Below are 12,978 nucleotides of genomic sequence, written 5' to 3'. Positions count from 1 at the left end.
CTGGTGGAGCTCGGGCAGCCATGTTGGATTAGGAGGTGGGAGCCACAGGGACCGCAGAGCAACAACACAGAAGGAGCCTGGGCTCCTTGTTATCACGAAGCTCCCAAACTCCCCGAGGGCTGCTCCCCACTCGAGTCCTTATATGATAGAGAAATCAATGACTGCCTTAAGACTGTCTTGTTTATTATGTTTGGTTTCTTTCAGCTGAATGCAATCCAAGACACGTTTTTAAAGAAGTCCAGGACTCGCCCTAGCTGGTTTGGCTCAGTGGATGGAGTGTCGGCCTGTGAACTGAAGGGTCCCAGGTTCAATTCCTGTCAAGGGCATGTACCTTGGTTGCGGGCACATTCCCAGTAGGGGGTGTGCAGGAGGCAGCTGATCAATGCTTCTCTCTCATCAATGTTTCTAACTCTCTACCTCTCTCCCTTCCTTTCTGTAAAAAAATCAATAAAAAATATATACTTTTTTTTAAAAGTCCAGGACTTGTCCTTGTTCCGTTGTTTGGTATCTTCTAGTTTTCATAAAAGTGAGTCGGTGGTTTTTGTTTTGTTTTGTTTTTGTAACCGGGACAGAATAGTGTGGCTACATAATAAATAAAAAAATAACTTAAGTAAATAAAGGCAACACAGAGTCATAAAGATAATGACCAGCGGCTCCCCAGAGGCCGTCCTGCCCCGCCCCTCCCACCCGAGGTGCAGAGTCCAACCCTGGAGGCGGGAGGGCGATGGACACACGGCAGCTCTAGACCCGAGACACGGGTGGGTGCTGGTGCGGCAGAGGCAGATCCCAGACTCTGGAGAAATCCCTCCACCGGGAGGACCCACGGGCGCTCATGCACCTTTCCGGACCTAGTCGCAGCCCCTGGAGGGAACTGGTCCTTGTGGGTAAGAGAAAGCGGACCTAGCAGGGCTGGATGGGGGAGGTGAGGGGGTTAGGGCCCTCGCTAGGACTTTCATGAGCTCACATACCTGGGCACAACTCCCCTGGGTGCCCCATCTCCCTGACCCCCTCCTCCACCTCTCCAACTGGGCCCCTTCCCAACCCCTCACCTGGAGGCCTTCTCCATAGAACCACGGCTTTGGGCTCACAGAACAGTAGAGGACAACAGATCCCCAGCTCCGTCCACATCCACTCCACTGGATTTAGACACTAAATCCAAGTCTTGGGGGACTTTTATCCACCCAGATACTCCTGCCAAGGACTCCCTCTGGGCTCTGCCCCATGCTCACGGGGGGCTGGGGCTGCAGTGGTGACCGAGACCGCCCTCCCCGGGCTCACCTCCAGGGCCAGGTGCCCATCGGCCACCCCATTCCCTTAACCCAGAGTGGTGGGGACGGGAGGAGGGGGGCCCAGGAGGCTGGGGCAGCACCCAGGGGCCATCAGACCCAGGCGGGGGAGGAGGCGACATCAACGCGGAGAGCTGAGGGATGAGTAGAAGTGAGTCAGCCAAGAGGAAGTGGGGACCAGTGGTCCAGAAATGGGGAACAGCTCGTGTGAACGCCTGGTCAGGAGAGAGGGCGGTGGGTCAAGAGGGCTGTGTGTATAACTGGGACACACGGTGTGCAAGGATGCTGTGGCTTCCAATGAATGAATGAATGAACAAGTGAACGAATGAATGAGGGGGCGGGCATGGGGCGAGGGGGTGGGATAGATGGGATGGGCAAGGAGTCTAAATGCGTCTGAAAGACAAGCTCTCTCTCAGGGTGTCCCAAAAGCCGCTCTGAGTTTGAACTTCATCGGGAGAGAGCACTGGAGAGCCATGGTAAGTATCTGAGCAGGGGGAGAGAGCAGGGCCAGGACTGGGCCTTTAATAGGGACCTGCAAACTGCCGTGTGAGGATGGACAGGAGGACACTTGGAAGTGTCCAAGGATGCGTCCAGGCTGGAAGACAAGGAGGAAAGAATGGACCAGGGTGGAGGCTGAGTGGAAGGAGAGGTCTGTGGGTCATCACCTGGATGATGTAAATTATTCTCTCTCTCTCTCTCTCTCTCTCTCTCTCTCTCTCTCTCTCTCTCTCCTCCTCAGCCAGTCTGCTGGCCTGTGGGATCTGCCAGGCCTCCGGCCAAATCTCCATCATCTCATCCCCAACGATTGAGGGGTTTGAGGCCTGGCTGGAACTGCAGAATGTCCCCGAGGGTGTGCAAGAATACAGCTGGCACCGGGGCACAAATGACAGTGCGGACTCGATGATTGTCAGCTACCGACCTCCCTCCCGGGCCTGGCAGCCTGGGCCCATGCACAGCAGCCGGAAGAACGTGACCGAGAAAGGCCACCTGGTGATCAAGGACTCCCTGTTAAACGACACGGGGAGCTACACCGTGCGGGTGGACCTCGGCAACGAGACCCAGAGAGCGACCGGCTGGCTGGAGGTCCATGGTGAGCTGACAGGTCGCCCCGCTCCCTGAACGCGAGAGTTGGACCTGGCGGCTTTGGGAGTGGGGGGGCCTTGGAGCTCTTACTGCCCAAGTCTCCCGCCCACCTTGGGACGACCCCGGGGGCCTTGGCAAATGGTAGCTTAGCTTCTCCCCCCGAGACGGGTCACTCACTACCTTCACGGGGCTGCAGTTTCATTGTCAGTTGTTAGTTATCTGTGAGTCAGGCAGCGTGACAAATAGCCACCGGCTTAGCAGCTGGAAAAAAAAAGAACCACCCCATTTTTAAAAAAATATCTTTTTTATGGATTTCAGAGAGGAAGGGAGAGGGAGAGAGAGATAGAAACATCAATGATGAGAGAGAATCATGGATCGGCTGCCTCCTGCAGGCCCCACACTGGGGATCGAGCCCACAACCCAGGAACGTGCCCTTGGCCGGAATTGAACCTGGGACCTTTTAGTCCGCAGGCCGACGCTCTAGCCACTGAGCCAAACCAGCTAGGGCAAGAACCTCATTTTTTTATTGTACAGTTTCTGTGTCAAGATTTCAGGCGTGGCCCTAGCCGGTTTGGCTCAGTGGATAGAGCGTCGGCCTGCGGACTAAAAGGTCCCAGGTTCAATTCCGGCCAAGGGCACATGCCCGGGTTGCGGGCTCGATCCTTCCCCCCTGCCTCACCCCCTAGTAGGGGACCTGCAGGAGGCAGTCGATTAATAATTCTCTCTCATCATTGATGTTTCTAGCTCTCTATTTCTCTCCCTTCCTCTCTGAAATCAATAAAAATATATACACTGAGTGGCCAGATTATTATGATCTCTGAACGCATAATAATCTGGCCACTCAGTGTATATATTAGAGGCCCGGTGCATGAATTCAAGCATGGGTAGGGTCCGGCCAACCTGGCCAGGGGGAGGGGACATGGGCAGTTGGCCAGCCTGCGTACTGGTCGAACTCCTGGTCGAGGGAACAATTTGCATATTAGCCTTTTATTATGCAGGATATACACCGAGTGGCCAGATTATTATGCGTTCAGAGATCATAATAATCTGGCCACTCGGTGTATATATATGAAAAGCATTTCAGGCATGGCTTCGCTGAGTCCTAGCCTCATAAATGTTGACTCATAAATGCTGGCCCCGTGGCTGTGTTCTTGAGTGTGGCTCAGTACTCAGGCGTTTCACATCTTGGCTGTTTGCTCCCTCAAGGTCAGCCAAACTCTCTCTCTCTCTCCCCCCCCCTCCACCTCCCCCTGCTACTAGGCAGTCTTATAGGACACAAGGTAATGATGGGTGTGACAGCCATCACCTTCACTATATTCTATAGGTTAGTCACAGGTCCCACCTGTATATATTGCATGGCCTTGGGACGTTGTCTTCCCTCTGTGATCCTCAGCCTTCTCATCTGTAGAATGGGAGTAGTAGCAGCCATGCCTGTGGTCTGTCGTCAAGTTGGAGGGGGGCACTGGTAAAAGAAATGGGACGCAGAGCAACTATGACGAAGAGTCCAAATACCACCTCCCCCTGTGAATTCAACCCACAGCTCTCCAGGCAGGGATGTCCCGATTTGGGGGTTCAGAAACAACTCTTCGGCCACATGCTTATGCCAAGAACTGGCCACGATGGCAGGGGATGCCACAGCAGTGGCTCAGCACAGAGGATGATGGGCCCAGGCAAGCGCCCCCATCTCGGCCGCCTTGTGCCCCACTCCCTCCTTTTCTGTCCCTCTTAGTTTCAGGGGTGCTCTCCTGTCAAGACCTCAGACACCCCACCCCGATTTCACAACTCTTGCTTTTCTCCCAAACCTGCTCCCCCTCTCCCCGCCTTGGAGACAAAGCAGGGCTTGGGGAGGCAGACCCCAGCGCTAATCTTCCCTTCTTCACACAGAGTGGGAAAACGACCCCGGCATCTCGGCCAACACCACTTCCGTGGTGGAGTACGGGGATCCCGTGGCCGCCTTCTGCCACACCAATGTCACCAACGCCACCAGGATCCAGTGGTACGTGAATTACGTAGAGGTGTCCAGCAACGAGCGGGTGACGATTTCGCCAGACCGCAAGACCCTCATCCTCCGCCAGCCCAGCCGCTTTGACTTCAGCATTGGGTGTTCCCTAACGAACGTCTTAGGAATTCCTCAGAGAAGTTACATCGTGCTGAAGGTGGCCTGTACGTGGTCCGGGGGGTCATGGAGGTGACGCCAGGGCTGGGCTGCGGGCCTCGCAGGGGCGTAGGGGTTAGACGGGCAGAACCGGAGAAAGGTGACAGCATCCTGAGCCAGCCTGCAGTCCAGCCGGATCTGGGTTCAAACACCAGCTCTGGATCTTCATGGAGAAGACAATTTCCGACCTTCATCCACTGTTTACTAGTTGGAGGTTTGAACCAGGCCCCAGGCCCCAGGTGCCAGGAGCTACAGCTGCTCAGGGAAACGCCCCCCTTGGGGCCATAGGGGGACTTGCTTGACCTTTTTGTAGGTCAACAGAAGACTTAAATCCCCAATCCTCTCCTCTGAGCCTCATCTTCCTCATCCATAAAATGGATCCACCCCGTGGGTTGCCTTGGGAATTAAGTGACTGTGTTAAGTATTTAGAGCAGTGCCTGGCATGCAGCGGGCATGATGCGTCTGTTTCTACTCTACACCTATTTTGTTTATTTATTATTTTATTTTTGTTTTAAATGTTCTTTGTTGTTGTTTTTTTAAATATATTTTTATTGATTTCAGAGAGGGAGAGAGAGATAGAAACATCAATGATGGGAGAGAATCATTGATTGGCTGCCTCCTGCACGCCCCCTACTGGGGATTGAGCCTGCAACCCGGGCATGTGCCCTTGACCAGAACCAAACCATGACCTCCTGGTTCATAGGTTGACGCTCAACCACTGATCCATGCCAGCTGGGCTACACCTATTTTATGACGACGTAAAGGGCTACCATGGAACTGGCCCATATAGTACATGCTTCATCACAGAAGACATTATTATTTAAAAAATATATATTTTATTGATTTTTTACAGAGAGGAAGGGAGAGGGATAGAGAGTTAGCAACATTGGTGAGAGAGAAACATTGATCAGCTGCCTCCTGCACACGCCCTACTGGGGATGTGCCCGCAACCAAGGTACATGCCCTTGACCGGAATCAAACCTGGGACCCTTGAGTCTGCAGGCCGACGCTCTAGCCACTGAGCCAAACTGGTTAAGGCGAAGACATCATCATTATTATTGTTGTTATTGTTGTTGGCCCAGCTGCCTTGCCTGGGGGTAGGTCTAGGGGCCTGCTCGGGGTGCAGCGTGGGGTGCCTCCAGCTAGGGGAGGACTTTATGTGGGCTGAGGGGAGGAGACAGGGCCCTGGGGGGGTCAGACACTTAGCCCCCGTCTCCACAGATGGACCCGACAGCGTGCTGCTGAAGACTAAGCCCTCCAAGTTCAACAGCATCCTACCCGCTGAGGTCGGCTCCGCGGTGCAGCTGGACTGCACCTCCAGCTCCTCGCCCAGGCCCACGTACCGCTGGATCCACAACGGCTCCTTCCTGAGCTCGGAGGCGAGCCTCAGCTTCCCGAGTCTGACCTGGGAGCAGATGGGCATGTACAGGTGCATCGTGGAGAACCCGGTGGTCCAGCTGAGGTTTTACAGGGACATCCGGATCCAGAGGCCCCGTAAGTGCAGCCGCTCCCCGTCCGGGGCTCACACACTCCACGTCTTCCCACCCCCAGGCCTTTGCCTAGCCAGTGCCCGTCCTCGAGTGCCATCCCCACCCGGCCAGGCCCTGCTCCCAAGCAGCTGGGTGAAATCCTCCCGTCCTCTGAGGTCGGAGCCCAAAGCTGCTTCCTCTGGGAAGCCCCCAGAGTCCTCAGAGCCGAGTTTTTGTTTTTACTTTTTTCTTTTTCTTTTTTTTTTAATGTGTTTGTATTGATTTCAAATAGGAAGGGAGAGGGAGATAGAAACGTCAATGATGAGAGAGAATCATGGATCGGCTGCCTCCTGCACGCCCCCCACTGGGGATCGAGCCCACAACCCAGGCATATGCCCTTGACCAGAATCAAACCTGGGACCCTTTGGTCCACAGGCCGGCGCTCTATCCACTGAGCCACGCCGGCTGGGGCAGACCCGAGTTGATGTGAATTCCAGGGAGATAAGGGTCAGTGGGCATTGGCTGAGCGCACACTCTGTGCCTGCCACCCTTCCGACCTGGGTGAGCCTCACAGGCTCCCTCCGGAGTAGGTGCCTGTTGCACACATCGCCCCCATTGTACAGACGAGAAAACAGAGGCTCGGGGAGCTGGGAAGCTGGGGTGCTTTACTCAAGGTTCCAGTTCTAGTCAGCCGAGGAGGCAGGACTCAAACCCTGGCAGTCTGGCCACACAGCCCTTGCCCTCAACCGTCCCCCTCTCCACCCCCAACCTCTCCTCCCCGGGCTGCCTCCCCGATGAGGAAGTGGGAAGACGGAGGGGAAGTGGTGCAGAGAAAGGAGATGTTCGCCATGGATGTGGTGTCTGAAGTGAGGCTTTGATAGTAGACACAACACGGGTCCGTGGCTGCCTGTCGCCACTAAGCCAACACGCAGAGGCGAGGTTGAATCCTTTAAGAGCGTGTTTTTTTTTTTTAATGTTTTATTGATTTTTTACAGAGAGGAAGGGAGAAGGATAGAGAGTTAGAAACATCAACAAGAGAGAAACATCGATCAGCTGCCTCCTGCACACCTCCTACTGGGGATGTGCCCGCAACCAAGGTACATGCCCTTGACTGGAATCAAACCTGGGACCCTTCAGTCCGCAGGCTGACGGTCTATCCACTGAGCCAAATTGGTTAGGGCAAGCGCATTTATTAATCAGACTAGAGTCCCGGTGCACGGATTCGGGCACCGGTGGGGTCCCTCTGCCTGGCCTGTGGGGATTGGGCTGAAACTGGCTCTCTGACATCCCCCGAGGGGTCCCGGATTGCGAGAGGGCGCAGGCATATGGTTGCTGCTCGGTGAATATTTGCGCTATCTGTGCAACGAGTGCGTGACCCTGTGTCCCCAGCACGCCCTCGCCCTCTCACCCTCTGTCCCCTTCCGTGGGTCTGTTCTTCTCCAGAGCACTCATTGCTCCTGCAAGGATATGAGACATCTCTTTGCTTCATTTCCCAGCTACAATGTCAGCCCCGTGAGGGCAGGACATTTGTTCTGCTCCCTGTGGAGCCCCTACTGCCCGGAACAGGGCTTTGCACACAGTAGGTCCTAACACGTCTTTGGAGAACAGGCGTGTGGGTGAGTGAAGGGATGACTGAATGACGGTCCTGACCCCCACGCATCCTCTCCTTCCAGGGACCATCCTGGTTGGCGAGCCAAGTTTCTACCTTTCGGGGTCCTTGGTGGTGTTCTTCATTGGGATGACAGTCCTGGGTGGAGTCTACCTCTGTGGAGTCCTGATCTACACGCTCGTCACTCGTTTCTCCACCAGGTACCTGTTGCTCGGGGTCAAGGGTGGGGCACTGGTTGGGGTCTGGGACTCAGAAGCCAGCACTCCCTGGAGTGGAAGTAGCAGAGTGAAGGGGGAAGGGACAAGCCAGGAACTGAGTTGTCAGGGACCCTACGGGGCAGACACACAGGTCTTTGTTTTTTTAAAAATATATATATATATATTTTTATTGATTTCAGAGAGGAAGGGAGAGGGAGAGAAACATCAATGATGAGAGAGAATCATCAATGATGAGAGAGAATCATCAGTTGACTGCCTCCAGCACGCCCCCTACTGGGGATCGAGCTTGCAACCCAGGCATGTGCTCTTGACCAGAATCGAACTTAGGACCCTTTAGTCCGCAGGCTGACGCTCTATCCACTGAGCCAAACCAGCTAGAGCAAAGTAATTTCTTTGTTGTTGTTAATCCTCAGCCAAGGATATTTTTTCCATTGATTTTTTAGAGAGTGGAAGGGAGGGGGAGAGACAGAGAAACATCGATGTGAGAGAGACACATCGATTGGTTGCCTCCTGCACATGCCCTGATCAGGGCCAGGGATCAGGCTTGCAACCGAGGTAGGTGCCCTTGACCAGTAATCGAACCCAGGACCCCTCAGTCCGCGGGCCGTTGCTATATCCACTGAGCCAAACCAGCTATGGCTAGATAATTTCTATAAATCATCTACCGTAGTGCCCACCATAAAATAGGTGTGAAATAAATCATCATCACCATCATCGTTGACATCATCAGTCATTAGGCCAGGTCATGCTAACTCCTTCCCCAGGTATGCTCAGCCTCTTTTCCCTCGGTTCATCCCCTGCCCCAAGCCATCTTCCTCCAGTGACCTTAAGACCTCAGAAACATAAAAAGTATGGGGAATGTTCAGGCATCCTTGCCCAGCAGGTCAAAATCACAGCCCACAATGAATATTTCTGTGGCCCAGCCAATACAACGGTATGTAAGAAACGTTTTAATAAAAATTCCGTAACTTAATTTTTACAATATCCTGTTACACATAATCCTATATAATAAAAGCCTAATATGTAAATTGTCCCCTCAACAGGGAGTTCGACCAGGAGTTCGAACAGGGGGCGGGGCTGGCGGCAACCACAGTGGCAGGGAGTGGGGGAAGGGAGGCTCCTTTAGCTGGCAGCCACTAGGGACCCTATCCATGCACGAATTTTGTGCACTGGGCCTCTAGTTATTAATAACGAACTACAACGTTCGCTAATGACTGATGACTATAATCGTGTTGCATTCATTTCCCTTACACGCCTTACACGCAGGCGCACCATTTCTCTCCACTAATACCAGCAGCGAATATTTTAGCAGCCAATTGCCACCTCATTAGTCTTGGACTGACTTGTTTGGTGTGCGCAACAGGAAATATTTCGCTTTCAGAGAACAAGACAAATAGGTTTGGAGCTTTCTTGCCTGGGTGGCGTGAGAAGGTGGGCCTAGCAGAGAGAAACCAAGATGGCGGCATAGGTAAACACCTAAACTGCTGCCTCACACAACAATTTCAAAACTACAACTAAAAGACAGAACGGACACCATCCAGAACCACAGGAAGGCTGGCTGAGTGGAAATTCTACAACTAGAAGGAAAGAGAAAAGCACACTGAGACTTACAGGAGCTGCAGAAGGCAGAGGATGTCTCCAGCACAGAAGTTCTCCCATCGTAGACACAGCTGATCCTCACAGCCAATTGGCCTGGAGGTCAATTCCCCCAGTGATACCAACAACAATCAAGGCTTAACTAGAACAAGGCTGAGCACACAGTCCACAAAGGGGTGCATCAAGAGTGTCTACCTCAGGTAACTGGGGAGGCTGAGCCACTGGGCCCTATAGGACACCTAGCACACAAAGCCACTCTATCAACTCAGGGAAGCAGCCAAAATGAAGAGACAAAGAAACAGGTCACAAATGAAAGAAATAGAGGAAAGCAAATGACTGGAGATAGAGTTCATAACCACGGTTATAAGGTTTTTCAAGAATTTTCTAGAAAAGGCCAATAAATTTAGTGATACCCTCGAGGATATGAAAAAGGACCAACTAGAAATTAAGCATACACTGACTGAAATAAAAAATAATATACAGAGATCCAACAGCAGACTAGAGGATCGCAAGAATTAAGTCAAAGATTTGAAATACAAAGAAGCAAAAAAACACTCAACCAGAAAAGCAAAAAGAAAACATAATCCAAAAATATGAAGATAGTGTAAGGAGCCTCTGGGACAACTTCAAGCATACCATCATCCGAATTATGGTGGTGCCAGAAGAAGAGAGAGAGCAAGATACTAAAAACCTATTTGAAGAATAATGACTGAAAACTTCCCCCTCTTGGTGAAAGAAATAGACTTACAAGTCCAGGAAGCACACAGAACCCCAAACAAAAGGAATCCAAAGAGGATCATACCAAGACACATCATAATTAAAATGCCAAGAGCAAAAGACAAAGAATATTAAAAGCAGCAAGAGAAAAACAGTTAGTTACCTACAAGGGAGCACCCATACGACTGTCAGATGATTTTTCAACAGAAACTATGCAGGCCAGAAGGGAGTGGCAAGAAATATTCAAAGTGATGAATAGCAAGAACCTACAACCAAGATTACTCTACCCAGCAAAGCTATCATTCAGAATTGAAGGTCAGATAAAGAGCTTCACAGATAAGAAAAAGCTAAAGGAGTTCATCACCACCAAACCAGAATTATAAGAAATGCTGAAAGGTATTCTTTAAGAAGAGGAAGAAGAAGAAAAAGGTAAAGATAAAAATTATGAGCAACAAATACATATCTATCAACAAGTGAATCTAAAAATCAAGTGAATAAAAATCTGATGAACAGAATAAACTGGTGAATATAATGGAATCAGGGGCATAGAAAGGGAGTGGACTGACAATTCTTGGGGGGAAAGGAGTGTGGGGGCGCGGGAAGAGACTAGACAAAAATTGTACACCTATGGATGAGGACAGTGTTGCGGGGTGGGGGTAAGGGCAGAGGGTGGGGTGGGAACCAGATGGAGGGGAGCTATGGGGGGAAAAAGAGGAACAATTGTAATAATCTGAACAATAAAGATTTATTTTAAAAAAAAGAAAAATAGGTTTATTTGCGTGATGCTTATTCATTTGTGCAGTGATTCAGTGTCTGGTAAGTTCAGGTTCAAGAAAAAATATTAATTTTTATTAAAATGTTCTATCATTTTATATTCACAATGACTCGTTTATTTCAGCCCTTTGTATTCAGCATGTCTCTATCGAAATAAACGTACCTTTCTATTAAAATGGAAGCTTTTGTTTTTTTTGCGGCCCACATACACCTACACCTTGTTTATGTGGCCCGTGTTAGCCTTTGAGTTTGACATGCTTGGAGTAGAGGTTTAGCCCCCAGATTCATCACCTCCTGCTCCTGGGAGCTCTTGCCCGGGAGGGCCTGGAAGACAAAGCTGCCTCCTCATCTACCCAGGACTCTCTTGCTTTCTCTCCGTTTCCTATGGGCCTGAGATGTGACTTCCCTGATTTCTCCCCACAGGACAAGCCGGGGTCTATAAGTGTCCACCTCAGACCTGGAGAACAAGACCAGATGAGCAAGGAGGTAAGGGGGACGGGGGTGGAGGATGGGGGGTGGGGGTGATGGAGAAGGGCTGAGGGTCCTCACAGGGGTGGGCTCGGCTATGGGGGCTGGTACTCACAGGGGACCAGGAAGAGAGGGAGCAGCCACAGTCCCACATGTGCCCTGCGGCTGGGAGACAGAGGCTCCTGGAGAAGGTCTGGAGGCCCCACCTAAGACCTGGGATGGGACCTCACAGACAGCATGGCCATTGGCTGCTGCATCTGTCCATCAGAGCCGGCCAATGGGCTGCAGGCTGGGGCGGGTCCTGCGGGGAGCTCTGTGTTCTAATTCCAATGCCTCTTTCCCCGCCAGCAAATGTGCTTCTAAGGTCCCCACTTTTTTGAACCCGAAGCCACGGACCATCAGAGATGCTGCAAAGATGCCCCAGCTCAGCGTTGCCCGTGGGGACCATCCATGGCACCAGCACCAGCACCGCAGTCATCACCACTGTCCCCATTCACGGGCACAGCCTGGGAGCGCCCAGCAGCCGGGGTTGCTTAGATGGGGCACAGCGTGTGTTGAGCTAATCTATGGCCTGTGAGGAACCGCGCTGGTGAAAGGTGCCTACTAAGCGCGGGAAAACGCTCACACCCTGACAAGTTAGAAATGCCTATTCATGCAAAGCAGCATCTGACAGGACCATCGTTATTTAAAAGCATACATTAATTTATTGAGACAAAGTATGTACAGCATGTATGTATGTTTCCCTGTTTTACATGTATACACACATTTATACGCACCTGTATGAAAACTGCGGAAAACGTTCACCAGGAACATTGCTATCACTTCATGTCCTTCTTTACACATCACTGTATATTCTAAAGTATTTTGTTTTTGTTTTTTTTGTTGTTTTTTTTCTCTCGCAAAGTGTGTACATTGCTTTTATAATCATAAAATAACCAATAAAGTTAAAACAGCATAAAGTGAGTTCAGATCCTGTGATGCCATTTCTGGAACTTTCTGAGCTGTCTTTGTGGATGTGCCCACAAGTATCTAAACAAATGTGTTTATCGCTGTGGCACTTACAACAGAAAGAAGGAAGGAAGGAAGGAAGGAAGGAAGGAAAAAAGGAAGGAAGGGAGGGGGGGAAGGAAGGAAGGAAGGAAGGAAGGAAGGAAGGAAGGAAGGAAGGAAGGGAAGGGAAGGAAGGGAGGAAGGGAGGAAGCGGAGGAGCCCTGGCTGGTGTGGCTCCGTGGACTGGGCAGCATCCTCTGCACTGAAAAGTTGTTAGTTCGATTCCAGGCCAGGGCACATGCCTGGGTTGTGGGCTTGACCCCAGGGTGTGCAGGAGGCAGCCAATTGATGTTTCTCTCTCACATCAATGCTTTTCTCTCTCTCCCTCTCCCTTCCTCTCTCTCAAAAAAAAAAAAAAGAAAGAAGGAAGGAAGGAAGGAAGGAAAAGGAAGGAAGGAAGGAAGGAAGGAAGGAAGGAAGGAAGGAAGGAAGAGAAGGAGGGAGGGAGGAAGGAAGGAAGGAAGGAAGGAAGGAAGGAAGGAAGGAAGGAAGGAAGGATGAGAGAGAGACTCCTTCCTGGCTGAATGTATGGACCTGTGGACGACCAGCCAGC

The 12,978-nt window shown here is 51.4% G+C and overlaps 1 protein-coding gene across 1 annotated transcript; it reads left to right on the top strand.

The window, feature by feature from the left end:
• Positions 1–832: 832 nt before the first annotated feature.
• Positions 833–11,755, top strand: CEACAM18 (CEA cell adhesion molecule 18). The gene is made up of 7 exons (XM_054711149.1): positions 833–884; positions 2,026–2,376; positions 4,254–4,532; positions 5,746–6,018; positions 8,701–8,703; positions 11,331–11,393; positions 11,724–11,755. Exons 1-7 carry the CDS (start codon positions 833–835, stop codon positions 11,753–11,755), a joined length of 1,053 nt encoding a protein of 350 aa, XP_054567124.1.
• The last annotated feature ends 1,223 nt before the right edge of the window (positions 11,756–12,978 follow it).

This window comes from Eptesicus fuscus, chromosome 21 (genome assembly GCF_027574615.1).
Source record: "Eptesicus fuscus isolate TK198812 chromosome 21, DD_ASM_mEF_20220401, whole genome shotgun sequence".
NCBI lineage: Eukaryota > Metazoa > Chordata > Mammalia > Chiroptera > Vespertilionidae > Eptesicus > Eptesicus fuscus.
Note: the sequence above shows the minus strand (reverse complement) of the source record. Positions and strands in the feature narration are given on the sequence as shown.

Excerpts from the sequence above, each read along its gene's own strand:
- CEACAM18 (XM_054711149.1), top strand. The coding sequence starts at position 833 with ATGCACCTTTCCGGACCTAGTCGCAGCCCCTGGAGGGAACTGGTCCTT. Across the intron at positions 2,377-4,253 it reads CGGCTGGCTGGAGGTCCATG|AGTGGGAAAACGACCCCGGC; the intron begins GTGAGCTGACAG and ends TTCTTCACACAG. Across the intron at positions 11,394-11,723 it reads AAGACCAGATGAGCAAGGAG|CAAATGTGCTTCTAAGGTCC; the intron begins GTAAGGGGGACG and ends TTTCCCCGCCAG.